This window comes from Watersipora subatra, chromosome 3, assembly GCF_963576615.1.
Source record: "Watersipora subatra chromosome 3, tzWatSuba1.1, whole genome shotgun sequence".
Taxonomy (NCBI): Eukaryota; Metazoa; Bryozoa; class Gymnolaemata; order Cheilostomatida; family Watersiporidae; genus Watersipora; species Watersipora subatra.
The window spans coordinates 10729422-10753854 of NC_088710.1; the positions used below are offsets into that span (position 1 = coordinate 10729422).

Here is a 24433-nt window from a genome sequence, read left to right on the forward strand (position 1 = left end):
ATTTGTTGAAATGAGTTTTGATTTTTAAGTTTTTTTTATAAAGATTCAATAAAATATGTAAATCATCAGTGCTGAGAAAAAGCAATAGCGTTGTGTCACTATGCCCGAAATGTTGTATCGGCAAGGGACACTTGATCGTTGCTTGCATACAAAGCTAGAAAGTTACAAAATTGGATGAGGCAAGACCAATCTAGACTCACCATTGCAATGATAAAATATTTGGAAAATATAGTGACAAAAGCGCATTGTTAAAATTTGAGATAAAATAAGATTGGAAGGTAGATGATGGTGGGTCATGAAGTACCTAGGATATATATATAACTGATATAAGCCTATGTTGCTAACACATGATTACAGTAGCGCATGAATAGGTGTGCCATATAATAAAACATGCGTACACACTCGCTGGACTGGTCTCCATGGAAACTAGAGATGGATGCGATGTGTCACCATTAATGATTTGTATGCTATAATATTCATACTATTAAAGCGAAAATACAAGTTGCACAAATTTACTACATGGCACTAAAACTACAAGGGCAAGGAGCTTTTTTTGCCTTTACATAAAGGCACTAGGTCAGTCAGCTGGGCAAATGCACTAGCACCAATTCCTGCTTTGGTCATTTCATTTAATGTTTCCTCTGTCTGACCGAGCACTGTTTCCAACACAGGAACCTGTGGGAGCCCATAGGATTCTACAAAAATACATGCCGATTGAAGCATGCTTCTACCTACATGTATATGACCAAACACTAGAAAAATTTACTAAAGGCTGCCAGAAGTTTTCATTCTACTTCTCATTTATTGTTACACCAGGGAAATGCGATAGCTTTATTTCATAAACTTCTTGGAAAACAAAAAGTATACTGTGCTGATCGGTTTCAGCTGATATGAATGGAATTGTCTTCCCCTATAATGCAGAAAGAAAATAAATCCTATCACAACATAACGGTTTCTTACAATGCATGGCTATTGATTTGTCAAAAAAAGCATACGCTATGCAAATATGTCGATCATGATCTTATTGTTAAAGTTACAAAGGATGGATACAGAAAAGAATTCCTAGAGTGCTTCTCTTCAGATAGGGAGCGATCAGTCTCTTGAGATGAGAGCTAACAATATACAGACGGTGTTAACTCACCTAATATAGCACTGTTAAGGGCTGCACATACAGGCTCTCTCTGCACAGGTTGAAGTTGAGAGCCAAGGGGGCTATTCCAAGGGTCTGCATAAGCAAGGAGACTGAATATCTCCTAAAATACCCAAAGGATACAGCCACATGACGTTAATCTAGCGCTATTCAAGTGCTATTCTACAAGGTTATTATCGGCATGACAGGCTATAGAAAGTTTTCTTACATAGTTGAACTGCTTGTTTCCCTAAACTACAACGCTGAACAATAATGGCTCTTCAATACCCTAGGACACTTATATTTCGCTAGTATTTAGTTTCATGAGTAGCCTATAGAGTAAAATATCGCTGCAACTTGATTTCGCAGCTCTGATGAGTGCGAAAATATAGTGATGTGAAAATAAATGCAGTGGAACAAACATAATTAGATTCCTCAGGTTGTGTTTGCTCTTAGCTGACCGATAAGAAAAAAATTTCAATTCGTGACTAGTTTGTAATGGTGAACAGCAGGTAGAATGGTGTAGGTGAGAGTGATAATGCAATTTGATCGCTTGCTGCCATTTGTTTCTTGGACTATCAATAAACAAAGCTATTTAATTTCGCGTTTTCGCTCGTTCGTTATGATAGTTTAGTTTCGCACATGAAACTTTCGCGAGAGAATGACTCCGCGAAAACGGGAAAGTTAGATGAGGCGAATACATAAGTGTCCTAGGGTAAATGCATATTTGAACACAGTGCACCTAAATTATGATCAAATCCATATAAAATTTGTTTATTTTTATTGCCTAATCTAACACTTCTTGACTGAATCAAATACAATTTATGTGTGAAAAAGTGAGACATACAAGTTAATCGATAATTTCATAATTTGACTATTTAGTTAATGGCCTGCAAGCCATTTCACACCAGTGAAAATAACCTCCAAATTACTAGGTGGCACAAAGTATTACCTTAATAGAATTGCTTACCATTCACTTGAGAAAGCACACAATTCCTACTTATAACAGAGACTGGCTGCAGCGTTACTTATCCGTCAAATAGAAGCTGATTTTATGCAAAAATGCTAATATTGATTTTATTAGTTTAATAATGTCACGCAAAAACATGCTTACATCGATAGTATTTTACAATAATATTAATTTGACTGCATTGTTTAAAATGAACTTAGAGTTAGAATTTAGCTATATCAGTGTTGAAATCATGTTAATATACTTCATGCTTGCTGCCATCAAGAATACTATTACGTGCTTAATACAAGCATATATAAGTTACCTCACAGGGTCTAAAGGTAAGTGTATCGGTAGTTATTAATATAACAGCTCTACCAGAATAAATATATCCTTCCTTAGTCATTAAGAAGGCCTAACTTCAAATGGTTTCACAAAAACAATGCGACGCTTTGGCATTCATCCATGAACGGTTAGGTAGTATTCCAAATTATAAAGAGACGCGCTTATGTGATGTACATACAATACATAAACAAGTGGCATGGCATAGATATTGTTTCACTCAGTGGTCAATAACAAATACCTGTAGCATTTGAATGATTACGAAGAACAAACCTCTAGCATTGCGTTATTTGTTTCATTTGTACCCTGAGTTTCATTTAGTTTGTTATTCATAGCTCTCAACTCTCTGCCAAACTGAAGAATTCTCATCAGCGTTGAGTCATTACCGGACTGCAGTGGACGGAGGGAAGAACTTTTAGCAGCTGTGTCAATATCTACAATATTTGTGAAATACAAACCTACGCAATATTTCTTCAGAACCATCTTACAACAAGAGGAAATAACATGAAGACTCAAAAAGCCTATTAAAGTACAGTCACGAAATAGAAGAGCTAAAATACTAGTCCACTGAATTGATTAAGATCTTTTAAACACCACTTCAGTTACCAAAATGCTTATTAGGTTTGGTAATAAATGATAACGAAGGGCAGAGCTTATCAAGATTATGTCGGTTAGAGAACCTAGCACTATATAAAATCTGCGCCTAACAGACTGAGCAGGCTCCTAGTTTAAACTTCACTAACTACTACTGAATTAGAAATCATATCTGATGGCAAGAGAAAGACAAGCCAGGCATTAAAACACCTGTGAAAAAATAGTGAATCAGCTAACCTCCAGAGCCAAGTCACAAACCGAGTATTAGAAGAATTGAAAAATGACTTTCAAAAACTGAAGAAAGAGCAACGTGAGTATCCACTGTACCCATGTGTTCATCATCTTCTAAGTCCTCTAAACTGTGTGAGGCACCATTGAGGTCAGGAGAGGTAAAACCGCTGCCATTAGTCACCATACAGCCATTACTCGCATCTGACCCATGTGATGTACTACCACCATTGCTGTGTGTTGACAATGGGGAAGCCACGGAGTGTCGATAGGGACTGTTGCCAGGAGAACCATGCGCACTGCTAACACCCAAAAAGAGAACAGTTGTTAAAAGTGAGAGAGAAATCAGAGGTAATAACAATGGTGAGTGGGCTAAGAAACCCTCTGCCACCATTGATGATACACGGACACACAGTTACACTGTCAGATCAGCAGCAAAAGCCATAGCAGGTAGGTTCACACCAAACAATCACACTTTTGTCATCCAACTTGTTACCTACCAGTACCCTAGCAGGCTAGTGTGTCGTCAGAGATCATCAGGTGCGTCGATGAGCACAAAGAATAAGTATTTACACGATTATCGTAAAATACCAGTGTTTGGTGTAAGCGTTAGAATGTTGGTCTACAAAGCTATGTCTCGAGTTCGAGTCCTACTGAAAGCAATTCTTTTTTTAACTTCTTACTGTGGCTCCAGACAGACAGGGACAAATATGACTCTTATTATAGTAAATATTTATAGAAACTATATCACTTCTTTAATCAATATGAAAACTTGAATTATGAAAACATTTAGTTTTTAACACATTGTGATAGAAGTTATTTTATAATTTTGTTTCAGTTTGTTCAACAGCAAGAAGTTTGTTGATGATAGTAAGTAATAATTCAAACATCTACTTCACTAGTTGAGCCCTAGACCGGTCAATGGCCTTAAGCTGTTTATTATTCATAAATATTATTTCAACTTCTGCTGAAAGACTTTTGAATAATAACGATTGCATGAACAGCAACACATAGGAATGTTGCCATGGATGTGGTGATAAAACCTGGCAAGAAGTGGGTGAACTATCATTGTGGTTTCAGTGCCGATTTCACAAGATGTCCAATTTGCTGCTAAGCAATCAACCTATTAATAGCATGTCTGGTTACTATTACATAAACAATAACATAATCTTAAATAGCTAGCAGTGTGTAGAGACGTGATGTCGATGTTGAAGCAGCGTAATCGACTGTATTAAAAAAGATGACACTAATATGAAATTAGCCTAATAATAAATTTGATACAGCAGAACTTCTAAGAAAGAACTTAAACCATTGTTGAATCTAATAAATTTATTAAGTGGTCAATGCGAAGAGGTTTATACTGTTGCTTAGAGACGGGAAATGAGAGTGTAGACATGGCGATGTGAGAGGACAGTGTGGAGGTAGCGATGGTGATACAGATGGCCAATAATCAATTTTTCAGATAATCAATTCAGTTAATCCATCTTTATTATATACATTGAATTCTTAGCTTCAACCTCTTTGCTTAAAAAATCTTTATGAAACTTCATGCAGGAACTTTTTTCAGTTGTTTACTAAAATATTTGTTCATAATTTACATCGAATGTTGGAACATTTATATATTAATGAGAGGTTCTACAGTATAATGAAAACAATTTAGACATTCAGAGAGCAAAACATACCACAACGAAACTAATATTGCAAATATCTTCACCTACTACTACTGTAGTAATACAGGAGGTCAAGACAAAAATGTACGAGATCCCCAAAAGGTCTTGCAGAAAGCTGATGAGACACCATAGCAGTCATTAGTAAGTTATCCACAAGCAATCAGCCAGTCTCATAAAAACATGTATGAAGAATTGCTCGGTAGCCAGTGCTGATTCTATCTATTGTAGTACAAAGGAAAGATACAGACTGCGAGGCAATGATAACTCAATATGAAAAAGAGAATGGTATAAATCAAGCGAAATGAATGAAGTTCGGCAATGAAAACCAATCCTAGAGCATTGCTGCTGAACATACGGATAGGATATATATGTCTTGCTTCAGGCAATACAAGTTACTGTTACACACCTGCTAGCAAGACTGAGCTCGGACAGCAGGCTCAAAGTGCTAATACAGGAAGTTATGTGCCTACTACAACAGGCTCAGTACGATGGTAAATACAACCCAACGTGGATGAAGTAGCCAGCACAATTATTTATGCAGAAGTAATTAACATGTCACATAAATGGAGTGACATGACTTCATTTCCCCTCGCAGAACCTCGTGAGAAACAACAAAAGCATGATAACTTAGCCTGTTATTAGCTTATTTCTATTGCATGCATTAAGAAACTCCAAGACACACTCTGATATCTATATGCAACTGTCAAGATGGCAAAATGATTCTCTCTGAGAAATGATTGAGCTCAGTTGTATACTTTTATCTAGGCAAATTCTAGGCGATATAGGCAAACTCACTGACTTGTATTGAAAGCATTATTTTTTATTGCTAGTTATTTATAACAAGATAGTTGTTACAAGTACTATATACACGGCGGGAAAGTTTGCAACTGTCAAACTTTCCCGATATTTCGCCGAACATCGAAGACCGCCTTTCAAATGTGAACCATTTCAGCCATGGTAATTGTATTAATCTATTGTACTAGTCATGTATAGCCAAATTTGGCTCTATTGTACTAGTCATGTATAGCCAAATTTGGCTCTATTGTACTAGTCATGTATAGCCAAATTTGGCTCTATTGTACTAGTCATGTATAGCCAAATTTAGTTCTATTGTACTAGTCATGTATTGCCAAATTTAGCTCTATTGTACTAGTCATGTATAGCCAAATTTAGTTCTATTGTACTAGTCATGTATAGCCAAATTTAGCTCTATTGTACTAGTCATGTATAGCCAAATTTGGCTCTATTGTACTAGTTATATATAGCCAAATTTGGCTCTATTGTACTAGTTATATATAGCCAAATTTGGCTCTATTGTACTAGTTATATATAGCCAAATTTGGCTTTCAAAATTGCAAAAAAATTATTAGTTTGTACCAATCTAGAGAACAGGGAATATAAAATAAACTTTTTCAAGTATTCTAAGAAGAAAAGTTTTGATGTATCATTACGTGATCTGTGTCTGGTGATATATTCGTTAAGAATATGGAAATTGAGTTAATTAGTCAATGCAAGTTTTAATTAAAGTAGGGTGTATGATATTGTATATAACCTGAAACACAATTCACTATGTATAATCGACTCATTGAAAAGAGATTTTCAGACTCATGTTGATAGCAAATATGTAGTCAACTTTTTGGTTTCAAAAATCTTGTGCATGTCCATTTTGGTTGTTGCTACAATAGACTCCGGGGGCAATGAGCCAACAGCTTCTTTAGCAGTCCAGGACTGCAAGAGTTAAACTAGAAACAGATGAAGTTGTTTCCACCAAGGACCAACTAATGATACCAACTCACCGGTAACTGTGTGGTGACTTGCACGGACTTGCTTTAGAGCTGTGGGACTGCAGTGGTGATGGTTTGCTGATACTCTCTGTATCTGTGCCATTGACCATCTCGACAAACTGCCGACACTTGAGCATAAAAAGAAGCTGAGGCTTGCTGTCGAGGAGGCCTGGGTAGAGCTCTTGCGTGAGAGCGATTGCATCACTCACCTGACCAGAGAGGATGAGTTTTTGCACTCCTAAAAAGAGATAAGATGAATTAGATACCACACATACTCCCAGGGTTCACTCAGAAGGAAGCCTGTGGGCATATGTAATGGTCTTTGCATACTATAGTTGTTAGAAATGCTTGATGATGAATTCTGTGGGTATGAAGACCAGATAAACAAAAGGAATAAAGGCTTATAAGTTATGCAAAATTGTGAAATTTATAACAACTAAATAACAGTCCATTTCTTCTTATCGAAACTCTCTTCTTTAACAAATAGCAGTAATGCCGAATAGTATAAAATTTCCAAGTCCATAACTCCTTCACTATTGGTAAAACATTCTTTTAGAAGTAGAATGGTGAGTGCCATAAACTGAACACTTTTGTTGAAAAACTAAAATTCCTATATTCAATATTGCTACTCATTGTGAATTTAGTCAATAACCATAAATTGTAATCAAATTAATCCTCATTTTGTTCAATAAAATGAATCAAATAACATTGGACTGAAAATGAATGAAACGGAATCGAGACTATTATCATTAAGAGTCAACAATTTTAGCCTTTCACAGATATGCCAGTTTTGACTCTGCCAACTTAGGCTAACACGTTCACCAGTGTGTGTAGTAGCCACAGCTCAACCAACAAAAACTAGAATAATTGTGGAGAAAACCGTCTTCTCGTCTTCTCCGAGTGTCAATATTTCTGTTACAGCTATCGGCCTTAACAACTGCGCTCAAGGTGATTGACAAAACAACACGCTTGCTGCTCTCGATTCATATACTCTTTGAGTGCCTTTCAAGTCGTAAACACGTGCTGGTCAGAAAATAGCTCACATGGTCAATAGCTAATAGTTTAGCCACACACCCTCGAGGTATCACTTAATGACCTTCATATCAGTGAGAGCATGAACAAGACATTCAATCACTAACAACTACTAGTAACAATATCTCACTCTGTCGGTTTTTTATGGAGATTATTTCCTCGTTTAGGGACTGGTCTGTGTGCTTGGCAAATGTCTCAGCCGTCGAACAGTACCCGTAGTGAACTAGATAGGTGGAGATAATTCTACAAAATGGGTCACCGATAAAGCAGCTGGATAGAAGCACTATATTACTGTATACAGTGTAGAAGCGCTCACATAGAAATGTAGATATAGTGACAATAAGCAAATTATTTGCTAATTTGAATTGCTCAAACCGTTTAGAGCTGCTCTTGATTAATGGACCATAATCATCTACCTCAGCATCCATCTTTTTATAACAGGAGGTTACTTATTTCTATCTTGTTGCTTAGGTAAGATGAATAGAAGCCAAAAATCTTCCAGGCTTCTTTTGCATTAAGCAGTCACAGGCTGACTTATTTATTACTTCTGACATTATTTTGAGATTCAAACTAATTACATCAGAGTTTAACTTATCCTAGATTCTTCCACAATCTGTACTGTGTCACTTATCCATTGCATCATTCTCCGGCAAGGTTTTAAGATCTTACGAAACCAAATTTAAGGGCCAGATCTTTGATTACATATTGATGTCACGCAATCCTTTGTATTGATGCTAAATTTCCAAGTTGAATCCTCTTTGAGTTCCTTAAGCCTTCCAACGAATTAGAAATTTAGTGAATCGTTACAAAGAAATGGCTGATCAAATCTCTTGCCAATTCTGACTTTTAAAGAATGCTTAACAGCCCCTTTTATAAAAGTGAGAAATTGCAAAATGCTGAAGGAATAGTATAGAAACCTTAGCCAATGTAAAGAAAATATTACCCTATATTTAAACAAGGCTATACACTAAAATGTTTAACTTGACTAAAGGAAGAATTACACAAAAACACTTCCAAATGAAGCAACGTTGGGATTAGGTGCTACTCTTTAACTGTTGACTTGCAACAAAATTCACATTACAGTTATTTGGTATCAAAAGATTCCCATGTCTTACTCTGTTGTGTTGTAAGTGCAAAATATGTGGAAATGTGATTACAATCTCTTAAAAGCTCAGAAGCGAACAGTTAAATGCAGCCATCATGAAAATGCCGTAAGTTGGAATCCCTCACAAATGTGATGTAGTGTAGTTGAACCCGATGTGCTTCTGTTTACACTTTCACGCAACCTGATTCGTCGAAATATTTTCGCAAATATACTTCACGCATTCAATAAAACCATGTCTATTGTGCTTACGCGTCTATTTCACCATCATTGTAATGCTGCCACTTTGAGCGCTGTTATCTCAAAACTTAGCCTAAAAATCAGTTTAGTTTTTTAACCTTAGCTCGAGAGGGTGCATATTATTCTCTGATAAACATGAGGAGTCTGTTGGTCAACTGTGATAGTCGAAAAATGCTGCAGACATTGTTCGCGCCATTAGGCGGAAAATATAGGTCACATGATCAGATTATGACTAGATGATTAGACCAAGCTGGGATGAAACTGTAAAGTAGCGAGCATCTATACTTAATAAGGGCTTTCCGGTAGAACCCAAAGTATTTGTCATAAACTAGTGTTACGAGACGTTTTACATTGAGCCTTTTATTGGCCTTTCATTTAACGTGATAACACCATGTGTCAAAACGATAACCACCTCGAGTTGAGTACGTCATCAAAATAAAGGGATTGCAACCTACGCCCGGTTTTTTAACTGTTTGTTTTTGAGCTTTTGAGAACTTGTAATCACATATCCACATATTTTGCACCTACAACACAACAGAGTAAGACATGGTGAATCTTTTGATACCAAATAACTGTCATGTGAATTTTTTTGCAAGTCCACCTTTAAGAGATGATTTATTGAAAAGTTGGTGACAATACATAAAAACAATATTTAGGTGTGCAATCAACGATTTCTGTATTAATCATCATTGAAAGTTTTCTTGGGGAAGCATTTCATCTACATCCAATTTTCTGCAATTGGTAGTTTTTGAGTTCCTTTAAAGAATGTGACTTATTACTGGTCAATAATAACTAGAGATACCGCGTGTCTATTCGAGTTGAGGAACTTCCACTTAATAATTAACTTTATTTAATATTTAATAACCTTTTATTACTGGAGCTAAAATATTCATTATTAAAGTCTGCTTAAAATGAAAACAAGTATTTATGTAATGCAGGGGTGTATGCAGCATCAGTATCTACAGGGGTGTATGCAGCATCAGTATCTACAGGGGTGTATGCAGAATCAGTATCTACAGGGGTGTATGTAGCATCAGTATCTACAGGGGTGTATGCAGCATCAGTATCTACATGGGTGTATGCAGCATCAGTATCTACAGGGGTGTATGTAGCATCAGTATCTACATGGGTGTATGAAGGATCAGTATCTACATGGGTGTATGAAGGATCAGTATCTACAAGGGTGTATGCAGCATCAGTATCTACAGGGGTGTATGTAGCATCAGTATCTACATGGGTGTATGCAGCATCAGTATCTACAGGGGTGTATGCAGAATCAGTATCTACAGGGGTGTGTAAAACATGCCGGACCCTTTTGTTAGAAAACTAGAATTATTTTTTACAATATTATTACTCATTGTGACTTTAGTCAATAGCGATAAAATATATATTAAATTAATCCTCATTTCGTTCTGATATCAGATATACATACATGTATATCTGATATAAGCAAATAAAAATGTATGTGGAGTGATCATATTTGTACTAATTACCATCTTCAACAATTAAAAGAATGAAATCTTCAGAATTTAGCCTACAAAATCATTTAAAAAATATCACAGCTATTTGGTTTACAAAATGGAAATTAGTTTAATTAGAGTTATTGAATAAATTCACAATGAGCAACAATATTGTAAATGAGAATTTTAGTTTTCCAACAAAGGGGTCCAGTTTGTTTTGCCCACCGTTATAGCTTCACGGATGTCCGAAAGGCTAGCGTTTTAAAAATATTTAAGCATGGCTGGCGCACTTAGTAATGGTAAAAGTTTTAGCAAAAATCAAGATTTTTGTCGATCCTGTTCTAATCCTTGCGACATCACATGATGGATTCATAGCAAGGATTTGTATCACTTTACTAAAACATTCAGAACATAATGGAAAGCTGAATGTGGCTATGATTAAATACAATTATTCCAGTGCACTTTAAGAACCATAGCATAAAAATAGCACAAACAGTACATCTTTAGATTACAGAAAGATAGCATGCTACGTAAACGCTGGCATTAAAATCCATCATAAAATTAACATATATTTTTAGCAAAGTTAAATTCAAATAAACACGATAAAATATATTTAAAAATAAATCTAATATAAATGACCCCACGACAATTCACCATAATACTGTCCATTTTGTAGATGAAAAAAGTTTGCATTTACGTAACAAAAGAAATTCTGTAAAGATTTTCTATAAGCAATCTTCATATAATTTCTTACTGATTTTATACGACAGTGCGAAAAGACTAGCTACCCTTTGTGAAAGAAAACTAACCTAAGGTTATGTATAAAAGGGATCAGGGTCAAAGGCCAACCAGTCTGTATAAGGTTGTAAGTACGAGATCTGCGCAAAGACAAACTAACCTGTGTAAAGTTGTATGTAAGAGATCAGTGTGAGATCCTAAAGACACCTTGTCGATTTGATTTTGTACAGCTACCCTGTATTCCTGCAACATATCACGGCTATAACAGAGTGTTGTGTCTAGAGGTGAAGAGGTCATATAAACATATGCCTGACTAATCAGCACGCGATTGATTTAACCCTGAAGATGATGGCAAGCTGCCAGAGAAGGAAGGATGATTGGATGTTATATATCTAGCGAGAGTAGTTAGTAATGAGAAATCAATTACTTGTCTGTGATATGATAACAGACGTACAAACGCGTGTAAAAATCGGAAGCATAAAACATGCTGTTTTTTCCATAAAACAATATAACAGCTTTTAAATGAAGCAGCATAACCTTCCATGCCTTCAACACGCAACTCTCCTTACCCTATTATCATGGGTTCAGCTACAAGAACAGTAATATATTGCCTTTGAAAAGTATTAAACTGACCTGCATATAGTCCTCGATATCAAACAGGAAAGGTTGCTGTCCGAAGTTAGCTTCAACAACCTCTCCAGGAGTTTGCAGGCCAACCGTAGGGTAAAGGTTGTCCTGCAAATAAACAAGATTTGGTGAATTCATGGTTAAATCTACTAAGAGTTCTCTTCAGTTAAATTTATGACAAACAGAAAAAAAAAACAAATAATTTAGCAGTATGATGAAGACAACCAACAAAGAGATGACTTGTTTATGATTAATATCGCTTGAAATTATTTGGTAAGCTCAAATCAAGAAAATGTTGTCTACAAGAAATGAGGCCAGTTTTTAGCAAATTATGTAAAATACGAGGTTATTGTCTTGAAACATCAAGGAAGTGAATATGAATAGCCAAAAAGCAGACACTCGTAAGTTTAAAAAGAACTGTCAACAGACAGATGTCAAATATGATTGGATGAGTCTCCCTCTCCTCTCTTGGACTCAGTACTTACCAGAACATTGGTGAAGGCAACACCTATAAAAGAAGGAATGGAAAGTAGAAAGACTGGTAAACTATAAGTAACTAGTTTATCAGTGCAAGTATTAACATGACAGTAGATTTAGTTGTTAATAAACTAAGAGAGGAGTTACAAGTCAGCTTCTAACCGCAATGCAAATACTTGAGTCTCAAGACATCAGCATAGTCCGACACCAGTCGGACATCTTAGCCTGGTACGATAGTAGAACATTATAGTCGACTGCCATAGTCAGACGTCATGTTCTAATATCCCAGTTGACAGCCACAGTTGTGGCGATCATAGTAGGATGTAAGAGTCGAACACCAGTCTGATATTACAGTTGAATATTAAAGTCAGTCGATATCACGATCATGTCTCATAGTCAGACATTAAAGTCAGTGACTTTTGAAAAGGCTTCAACTAATATGTTATGTGTGAAATAAAGCTACATTAATAGAAACAACGATTACCTAGAAAGTAATTGGAACCAACAAAGAACTAGAGAAAATATTACCTAGATTAACACCATTCTTTGTGAAGAAGCAAGTGCCATCTATTAAATTTACACAACAACCAATCATGTCCCCAGTTGTGAATGTTGGTCCATATGATTCACCTTGACCCGAGCAACAGAATGAGTTTCCATCATCCCCATGGTAACCGTACGACTTGTTATCCCAACCTGAAAATGAGTGCAATTTTATCTCAAGTGATGAGATCACATAGACTGAGAACATGAGATCACATAGACTGTGAATATGTTCTAAAAATGAGTTATCAGAGGTTAAAATAACTGTATATAAAGACTACTTTTTGTAAAGTGGTAAATTCAGATACTAGTTTAATCTGTTCCAGACTTGAGCTTGGATTACAAAATCTATGTTACAATTACTTCTTATTTAAAATAAAGAAAACGGATATAATGCATCCGAACTGTTGATAATTTCCAAACCCACTCAATAATAGATCCCCAATTATATATACTAGTACACTGACAGTCTTGAGCGCCGCGAGAGATTGTCAGTGTAATAACTGTGTGCATAATTAGCGCTAAACCTCTCTTTGAACGAATCTATTTTTCAAATAGGGGTGGCAGTCAAATAGAAGTGGCATTCAAATGGAGACTGGCGTGATATTTTTCCAATGGCTCGTAAGATTTTTTGGAAAATGAATGTAATGCTTTTTTTTGGGCAAAGCGAATGTCACCTATATTTTGCACTCTCCTTTGGGTGGAGCGACATTAACCCTTTTAGATGCAATAAATCTGCTAATTTAGCTACAACTTGAACATCCCTAAATAAATATGAACTGGAAAGCTAAAAACTATCTCTACTAATTGAGAACTATAGCTTGCAATTAACCTCAGATGATATTATAACCTGTGCCCAGCTTTGCAATTTGTTGGAGTTTACAATTTTTTATTTCTCTCTAAATTTGAAAGCATTTTTTATTTTATAACTATATTTAACAATGTTGAATAAAGGCTCATTGCACTCATTGATATGTTTGCTACAATTTGTGGCCAAAACTGGCTTTTTAAGTGCTATAGAACAGGAGTTATGAGCTTCAATCCATAGTAAGCCGAGATAACTGTAAAGATGCTATCAAATAATATGCTATAAATCTGCAAATTTATAAACTACATAATAATAATAATCAATCAAATGCTACAAATATATATTCAAGAACAAGTGACATAAACGAACCATACTTATTATACATACAGAAACGAAAATTAACATGTTTGAAACAGAAATATTTGTATCGTTTGCTTGGCCAGTTGCGCTTTGATTATTGCTTTCGTTGGAGCAAACATCTTCTGGCTGTTCAATATTTTAAACAATGTTTTCTGACCTCAACTTTGTTTCTGCAATGCTAAACTAGTCAGTATTAGCGTCCAAATAAGTTTTTTAGCTGAGCAAAACTTTTACGAGTTACAATTCGGGCAAATAATGAGAAATGTTAAGTCGCATGCGTGCTAAGCACAACCTTTAGCCTAAAACTGGTCGTTCATATTTCCCCTTTTACCACCGAATGTAAACTGTTTTTCACATATGTCGAAGTGTCAAGACCGCGCTAAACAAGGAAATTCTATTAGCTTGATACAGCTATCCATTTATTCTATGGTGTTGCTTTTAAAGTTTCAACGAAAAGCTTCGGAGTTGGAAAACAGACTTCGATACAAACAGAAACAATGGCAGAATTAATTATTAATGTAACCGAGTCATTATTAATACGATTTTGTGGACACTTGTTTACTGATCATTTTCTATTATGGGTTCGCAAAGATCAAAGAATGTCAAAGTGGTGAACCATTGGAGGTGACGTTCAATTAGAAGGTGCCGCTCTATTTTTCAACCTTTCTATAGCTGCGGTCAAATAGAGGTGGTGTTCAAATAAAGGTGGCATTTAATAAGAGGTTTTACAACATTCTTAAATGTGGAGAGGTGGTCAAGTGGCGCAGATGAAGGTGCTTGCCTGGTAATCCGAACACCCTGATTTAATTCCTGTGTGACGTATTGCTTTTTATTCTCATAACGCACTTAGCACAGTGTTGGACAAACGGCTGGGTGGGCATGGCTCTTATTATAGTAAAGACCATACAGTAGAGAATATTTAATGTGCAACATTAAATATTAAAAATCAAAATCTAAGGTAAAAACATTAGTTATTAATATGAACAAACAAATACAGTATTTTTAACTTGAAGTTGGATGAATACACTAGCAAACAGATGACAGAGGGAACGAAAGCAAGAGTAAGGGGTGACAATGAATGTAGGTGTAGGCCTAATGATACTCTCTACATTTAACGCACAATTTTGGAATTTAATTAAACAAACATGAAATTGCACTACCTTAACTTTAAATGAACGTCTTAATAAATAAATAAAACTGAAAGAGCTTTCTTTTTTGACTGAATTGTCGATCTGATTTGCCTGAATGAGTCTAGATCGTTTGTACAATAACCTATCAAAGGAGTTTTGCTAGCTCTTTAAGATAGTGTGGAAATGCAATGCCCAAGTCCAACTTTCTCATGCACTATGGTGACACACACCAAATTTCTCTACATAAGAGATCGGTTATGGCACAAAAAAGATACTGACAAATGCAAAACCGATCACAAAATATGCATTTTTACCAATGTTTCTCCCCCAGAGAAGACGAGGCTCTGCTAAGGGGGCGAGCTTGACCTCAGAGAACGCGTTTTTATATCTTTATTTTAATTTTTACTGTATTAAAATAAAGTGCAATTACACTTCCAATACATTGAGGAGCAGTGGCGCTCTTATTATCAGTGTGTGCAGGGAATATTAGGTTTATTGGTATTCGGGGCATTGCACACAAGCATGAGTATAAAGTGCAGCAAGAGGACCCTCCAGTAACATCACGAAAACATACCTGACAGGGATGAGAGGACAGGCAGAGAGAGAAAGATAGAGACAAATGACTGTCTCCGGACAGCTAAGACTAGGAAACATGATGAAGCGCATGTAGAGCTAAGCTTCACTGTGACTACAGAGAGAGATGAAAGACGAGTGTGCTGACTATGTCTAAAATGTTGGCAGCAGACAACAAGAAACCAAATAACTGAAGGCATTACTTAAAGACACTGTAGCCAATCATGCTGATAAACTGCACAAATTTTTACAGCGAAAATGTGCCGAATATAACCAACGATCATCCGCTTTGTGAATGCTATTTCAATAATTCAGCAAGCATTGTTGGCATCATATAAGGAATGGTACTAAATTGTTCAGTAATAAAACTATATCAGTGGAGCTAATACTGCCTGCTTCACTAGACATGCTCTCTGTCATGCTGGATGACTGCAGGGCTGCAAAAATAAAAGCTATCCTTCTGTCCAATGACAGCGTCACCTGGTGTATAAATGACACAGTTGATGAGCTTAAAGAACTGGCAGATAAACGCCAAGTCAATTGTTTTGCTTTACAATTTGATGAAGTAAATGACAACAACAACTGTTTGTATATTGCTTATGCATAAGTTTTGACATGCTTCAGGATCTAAGTTTTTGTAAATATGTCCGAGACACAGCTGATGAGCTATTCAAAAGGGAATGGGCTAAAGTGAGTGACCCGCGTCGGTGTTTGCAGAGATGGTGCACAGAACATGACAGGGACGATAAACGACTTTGAACTCTTATCAAGAAGATCTTACCTAATTCTGAGTGGACAAACTGTGTTTCACAGAGAAAAGCACTGGCACCAAAGCAACTTGCCTCTGAATTAAGTGGGGTTATGACAAACATTGTAGATATATTCAATTTAATAAAGACCAAGCGCCTAAAAATGAGTTTTTTTGCTATCTGTGAGAAGATGGGAGCTGAAGTTGCATGTTTCGCAGTGAAGCAAGGGGCTGGCAAGAGGAAAAGTGTTGTCCCATGTATTTCAACTCGGAGGAAATAGAGAAAGAGCACAAATATAAAGTTGCAGAAGGATTTGATGACAAATTTCTGATGGAGCTGGCCTACTTGAGTGACATGTGGAAAGGTCAATGAACTAAAGCTACAGCTGTGAAGGAAGGCTCAGTACCTCTCTCAGATCATGGACAAGTAAGTTCAGCACTTTCACTCAAAAGTTTGCTATATGGGATAGGCACATGATGAAGGAAATATTAATTAATTTAAGAACACACAGAAACTTGTTGACACTGACGACGATGTCACCTCACGTAATTTCACATTTTACACAGCATAGTTTTTCCCTGATGGGACTACTCGTTGTAACTATTAATCTAAACTTTATTTTTCATTAAAGAAATCAACACAAACTATTTATAAATAGTTTGTGTTGTCAACAAAAATATATAAATATATTTTTTGTTTTGCATGTTAGTTTGCTAATATTCTGTTCCTGAGTTAATGTTGGTGATGAGTTGAAATATGCTATTATCAATTGGTTCTAAGAGATTTTTAATTCTAGATTTTACAGAATTTAAGATATTCCAGATTCTAGAATTTTTACGGCTTCATATGGTTTGCCATGGTCAGTCAAAAATGTCTATAGCTTAATTACAGATTTAATTGTTTAAACTTCAGATATGGTATGAATCTTTTCCATTTCAATTATTAAAGGTATTCTTTGTTGTATGTTGGTCCACACGTCTTTTTCTTTTCTTCTTTTAAAGTTAATAAGGATACAGTGCTAAGTACATGTGTAACTATATAACAATTTTATAGACAGATAGGCTACACTATTTATAGTCGTGAGGAGAGGAGGGCACAAGATGGTTTCTCCCCAGGGAGAAAGGAGAGCGTGCCAAAAAATTATTGTGAAGTACTGGGTTATACAAACTGGTGGACAAATTCACCACCAACAACTATTGCCTTTTTACTAACCGCTGTGCAAGCCAAGGCTGGTGAGTAAAAATCTAGCTTGAAATTCAAGCAAGAATTCAGATCAAATTTGAGCTTGAATTCCAAAAATTTGTATCTAAAGTGTCTTGTATCTCAACGTGCCACAGTATTTATTATAGCGGCTCATATCTCAAGGTACCACTGTATATAATGTATACATTCTATGCTTTGTTAGCTATGCACAATACATGTATAATATTAGCTGGTGCTTTATGAGATGTGGTAGAAAATCCACAGAAAATGTAGTACAACAGCCATGAGACCGGGTAGAGCACGTTCAAAGAATCACACTTTCAGACAGCAGGGACTCGCATGGCGGCATCAATCACCATTATTAGTTCAGTGACCCTGCTTGATAAGTCATTACACTTGTGTTAGTATTAGTTATTTAGTAGAGTATTTCATGCAGCTCATACCAAATGAATGAAAGTGAACCCCAAAATGTCGCAAGATTTAAATTCTTGCACGAGAAAAGCAGCACCATATTTCAAGCCAATGATTTCCTTTTTTCCTTCAAGCTAATGTAGAGCAAATATATGATCAGATAACAGAACAGGACACAAATTGAGATGCAGTGAGACGCACTAATGAAGGCGGGACAAAGACCATTCTGTATATCATCTGTTCGTAGCATTTCTACACAGCAATTTCTGTTATAAAGCTTGTAATCAAAATCAGAATATTTTTAAAGATATTTTTAAATTACTTGATTCGGCGTATAGTCCTTATTTAAACTTACACACATTATTTTAGAGCAACATTTTTTGCCAAACATAGTCAAACCTTTGCACACCAAATAAAGTAGTCCTAAAACTTGCTTCATATATTAGAACTATCATATGCTATAGCAATTATTGCCAAGAGAACGCTGTAATACATCTAGTAGTACATCGAAATACATAGCAATATCATGCATAGCAATACTAGTATGTACATCTGTAATACATCTAATTCATTCGACAGCCTAAAAACCTAGGATATCTCTTTAATACATACTGCAGGTAATTACGCCTACCATTGTAACAAACCCACCATATGAAACTATAGAAAACCTAAACGTAAAAAAATTGATTCTTCAAGCAAGAATCAATAGAAAGGGTGTTATTGTTACTGTACTTCAAGGCACGCAAACAGATGGGTAGACTTGACAATGCTTGGAGATAGACATAGTGAAAAAGATACTTGACATAATGGACTATAATTTCGACTAGTTTAAAATAATTTAGCTTATATATTTCTGTAAATGTTTTTTATTATCTTTTTGATTCTCAGCAACCTCTCACGAAATTGGGATGCTTAGAAAGCTTAACTGTCCCGCTTTGAAAATCACTTGAGATAGAATCAAATACTTGCTAGAACTTTGTCATATGCTGAGAATTTGTATGTGTAGTGTAGTAAAATGTGTTTATTTGAAAACGCAACCACTAAGTTATTCACAATAAAGCGATAGTCATAAATATTAAACACTACTAAATACACCAAAAATATACTACAACACTACTAAATATGCTGACGTTTATGACCATATTAGCAGCAGCGCCCATGAATTTGCACAAAAATTCTCAATTGTTCTTTGGCCTTGAAGGTAGGAAACTAGAAATGGTTTTATAAAGTTTACCTGGTAACCTGTTTGTGTTGACTTCTCGTGCACTCAGACCAATACCCATATAACTGTAAAAATGAGATTGAGATAAGAATGTCTGTATACATTACTAGCAGGCTAACCTCGATAACTTCCAGAATGTTCTTAATATGGCCGCCAGACTGAAGAGCTTATGAAAAAACCAGCACGTTTTTAGGGCTAGATGCTATTAAGTGTTTGGCTTGACATTAATAGAGCAGACGTTTATGGTATGTTGGATTCCAACTTACCGATTCCTTGACAATAACTTGCGTTCATGTGGAAGAGATAACAGACCAGCTATTACTGTCAAGTGTGGTTATTGCCCAAATATGAACTAAAAGTTTGATACTATAGCCCAAAATTTATCCTAAAACAAATTTAAATGTGAAAAACGCAAATCAAGAATTCCTGGCGGAGACGTTTTTTGCAATAGAGCATGTATCTACAGCCAACATAAGATCAATAATAAGTGTTATAACCAAGGGCGAGACATGCGGTGTATACTTGCCCATCTCGGCCTTTGCTTATAATCTTAACTTCAAAGTAGTATATCCCACATGCAGAAGGAATCGGATGGTTAGTCCGGACGCTCGCTGCGTCCTTTGGTGTCTTACCTTGACCTGAAAAAAAAACATAATTTGAAAAGCCTAAACAATTTTATTAACATCAACAATTTTAAATCCTTAACAATAAAACAAAAATTAAGCATAATTAAAAATAATGAGAAACTTGTAAATTTGATTGATGTTTATAAGAACATGAAGTACTGAAGGAATAATTTCCACATAATAAAGCTTTGTTTCTGGCACACAAGCTTAAAATTTTGCTATATATTTTTACAACTGAACTACAATTTTTTAATAGCTTTGGAGAAAAGACATAATAATGTATCAGTTAACATGACAATAAAGCGGGCAAGTAAGCTGTACTTAACTAGCAACTAGACCAAGATCTGTCCGACATAAGGTGGATTAAGAATAGCTTGTCATGCATTGTCAAATAAGTAGATGCTACTCTGTAGAGATGTAAGCACTCACAGACGATCATATTCTTAAAATTTAATAATGGAGATCTTGAACATCCAACAAATTGGCATTTGGCAGGTTTTTTACTGTTAACGTTGTGATTGTACCATTGAAATTACTGTCAACCATATATTATATTAATATATATATATATGCTAGAAATTCCCCCGTCATACAGCCCACGACCAAAGTGATATTGGAAAAAAGAAAGGGTACTGATGGTTGAGAAATGCAATATTAGCAGTCAAATGGCACTGCAGTGCAATAGGATAACTGCAATGGTAGCTGTAATGTACTGGGTGTAGGTGTTATTATATACAAAAAACAGCAATAATAAAAGGAAAAGATTATATGTTTATATCTCTCCCCGTGCAATAGGAGAAATGCAATATTAGAAGTAAAATGCACTGACATTATTAGAATAACCAATATTATTAATATAGTAATAATAGAAAACCAATGCACAATTTTGTTTACATTTCAAAACGTCATAGCTAACAATATCAAGAAGTTGTGCTATTTATATAGATTTTTAGAAAATCTATTTAAAAAAGTGTTTGGTCATGACAAACAGCAATAATGAAAGGAAAAGATTATTTGTTTATATCTCTCCCCTGCCATAGGAGAAATGCAATATTGGCCAAAATTAGAAGTAAAATGCACTGATATTATTAGAATAACCAATATTATTAATATAGTAATACAGTAATAACAGAAAGCCAATGCACAATTTTGTTTACATTTCAAAACGTCATAGCTAACAATATTAAGAAGTATCAAGAAGAGTATCCAAACTTATAATTAAATACTGCAATAATCTCATAAGAATCATTAGAAAAAAATATCATCATCATTTCCTTTACTTTCACTGCTTTGGACATCAGTTAGAATACCAAAGTACTCAAAAGTTTCCAAAATGTCAGTTACTTTGAAATCGGCAAAAAAGAAACGATTTCTGTACTTCTACATTAATTACAGAAACCTTCGGCAATTCGACAATGCTATAGACTGGTGAAATGTGCACGTTATTTTTTCGTGAAATGCGCATGACTTAATGGTTCTATTATCTGTCGCTCGGCAACTCGTTTGCCGGTCTTAATTTTAATAAAAGTAAGGCTTGGCCAGTTTTAATAAAGATTTTTGGCCGAATTAATCTGTCTATTTATGTATAATCCGATCAGATGGGTTAGTTTTAAGATATTGCGGTAACCTTTCCAAGACTTGGTAACATATTTAAATAGGTTTATATATTTGTATGGTGTTTTGTATCGTTATTATACTTTAATGACTCTACAAAAAAATGGTTAAATTTGTTGATGAGATTTCGATGCAAGGGTTTGCGACGTTGTTGATGAATAATTTTCGTAAGTTGTGTGCACATGCATTTATCATAAAAACTCTCAAACTCCGCACGTTTGGTCGTGGGATAAGTTAATTATATGAAACCATTAAAGTCATTCAAATGAAATTAAGACCGACATAAAGATAAAACAGCTACAATGTGATGTCATTTTTGTCTTTGTAAACTGACCCTGTCCCGAGATATAAGCGTTTGAATGAGATCATTTTTTGGAACGGTGAGATGCAATCGGGTGGTTTTATGGTGACGAATATAGTCAGCGTATACGAATAGTCCGCGAGCGATAAATATATTATCTCTTCTTCAGCCAATCATCATTTCATAACTTTTTTATTCTTTCACCTAGCTACTGTATACACTTGCTTAAAATTTTCTCTGGCAGTTTTAGCTAGCGAATTACATGTAGATTGATGATTAGAATTATGTTCACTTCTCACTTGTAGAAAGTGAAGAAAACGGATTGATCAATGCTAATCTTCAACTCCCAAAAACAAAGCTTCAAATTGTTGGTTTGGCATACTTGTTACATACTTGTTACGGCATACTTGGTTTTTGTTACACATTTGTTAGTTTTGTAATTTTACTCTCTCGATATATCTCCCAAATTGAAAGCTTACGGTAGATACACTTTTGATCGACAAATCTATGAATGACATATATTTAATACATTTGTTTTATTGATTACAGGATGTTTATGTGATGCCACCAGCAGAGCAGCTGTGTCAGTCTGGAAACTGCCATAAATGAGAAAGAATGTGTGCTGCACAAACCATAATATGCTTTGTTTGAGTTTGCTGCAGTAGATTAATTTGTCCTATTATATGAGCTGAAACTATGTGAGTGGCCACGGCTTAGATGGATGTTTTTAATGAAATTTTTTTACCAAAATGAAAATATGTTGACTTGTAAAAATTATATTACAAAATAATAATGTTAAGATAATGCAAAATGTGATTAGCAGAACATATTGAATACATCTTAGCCCTGTGCCGAAATCTTGACTTACTCAATTCCAACAGGCGAAATATTAAAAGCTCAAAAAATTCTATGCTCTACACTACTAAGGGAAAACAGGTGAGTCCACGCCACAATCCACTAACCAGGTGCAGGAATGGCTTTATTAACTCTTTGCCAGAATCGGTAGGTTGATTGATTTTTAAAAAATTGTTATTTTTTTGCGTTCACTATTTTGGTCAACTCAAAAAAACCTTTGTTTTATACTTGAATCAACTAATCAAATGTGACCAGGAAGATTTTTTCTACAAATCGATACTAATAATGACTAGATAACGTTGACTATGCATGACTTTATTAAGGATGCAGTTGGTTTCATCATATATTCAAACATGTTCTTTTCGAAGATGTTTGATTATATTCTTGCTTATTTTTATCTAGTAGCCTAACTAGTTTCCGGTGTGAGACAACTGAGACCCACACTGACACAAAGGCCTCAATGAACAAGTCGACTCGACGCACGATTACCGTAGAATCGTAGTCAGTACTCATATGTTTACACAGCATTTAGAGGAAACTAAAATGACAAATTCTTAATTACCTTAATTGAGACACCTATAGCAAAATGTATGTAGCTAGATTTAAAATTTTATTCTGACAATTATGAGCTAATACGAATTAAATGGCAATAGAATGACGTGGCACTCGACTTCGATAACAATAGCCGATGTAAAACGAGTGAAAGACAGGCAGCCTCACGGTTATATACATCATTTTGGGCAAGTCAGGGCACATTCTTTTCTTCTGAGCGTTTTAACAGCGATAACGTTTTGCCAATTTTAATCTTGAAACAGCTTAACAGGGCACCTTAAACATCAAAAACAATCGCAAATGATACAAGAATACCTATACCTTTTGGTAAAATCAATTAAAATTTGGTGCAATAACTTTTTTTCACTAAATCATGGCAAAATATAATAAAAATTTAGCTACAACTAAAACCTAATACTGCCACTTAACACTTGTCATAGGTAACACTTTACAATCATAAAGCTTAGACAACTATGAATAAAATTTACCATTGTAATGCTATGAATAGTGTGAATAGTATTGTCGTATAATGATAGAATTTACATATGCCTTATAACAGTTTATACAAACCATAAGCACAACACTGCCTTTGAACAGTATGGCTGCTGAATCTACGAGTTAGAACTGCTAGATGATCGCCATTACAAGACTGGTCTCACAAGACTGATTTACTACACAACATAATAGCATTACATAATATTTTAGCGATATAAACGGCAGTACGTAAAACAATATTCCTTTCCCGCAAGCTTATGTAGAACAAATATGTGATCAGATACTGATAACAAAACCATCGGGCAAAAATAAATGCCAACCTTTATAGTTAACTGTTAGGTAGTTGTTTGAAAGACTAATGAATTCATGTTTGTCTTTTTGATTCCAACAACTAGGTAGTTCGGTCTCTAGATTCTTTACGGAAGGATAAAGAGTTCGAAGGCGAGTGAGCGTATCAATAAAATCATCCGAGCCTTTGTCGTCCATAACGTCTGTAGATGCAGATGCCATATCTAGAAATAATGCTCTCATCGAGCAACAGCGACATAATGCTTGATTGGCTACTTCATTCAACTTTTGAGTAATCTAACCAATAGTAATGCAGCGCACAAAAACGGAA

General features: G+C 35.3%; 1 protein-coding gene across 1 annotated transcript; it reads right to left on the reverse strand.

The window, feature by feature from the left end:
- Positions 1-522: 522 nt before the first annotated feature.
- LOC137389494 (ran-binding protein 9-like) lies at positions 523-24324 on the reverse strand. The gene is made up of 13 exons (XM_068075510.1): positions 24135-24324; positions 19898-20009; positions 19384-19436; positions 12901-13068; positions 12381-12403; positions 11902-12003; positions 11429-11511; positions 7859-7971; positions 6709-6934; positions 3342-3544; positions 2694-2854; positions 1142-1253; positions 523-695 (listed from the first exon to the last, which is right to left on the reverse strand). The coding sequence occupies exons 1-13, from the start codon at positions 24322-24324 to the stop codon at positions 532-534; spliced, it is 1710 nt and encodes a 569-aa protein (XP_067931611.1). The 3' UTR covers positions 523-531.
- Positions 24325-24433: the final 109 nt, after the last annotated feature.

Excerpts from the sequence above, each read along its gene's own strand:
- LOC137389494 (XM_068075510.1), bottom strand. The coding sequence starts at position 24,324 with ATGGCATCTGCATCTACAGACGTTATGGACGACAAAGGCTCGGATGAT. Across the intron at positions 13,069-19,383 it reads CAACACAAACAGGTTACCAG|GTTGGGATAACAAGTCGTAC; the intron begins GTAAACTTTATA and ends ACTCATTTTCAG. Across the intron at positions 11,512-11,901 it reads ATATCGAGGACTATATGCAG|GAATACAGGGTAGCTGTACA; the intron begins GTCAGTTTAATA and ends GATATGTTGCAG.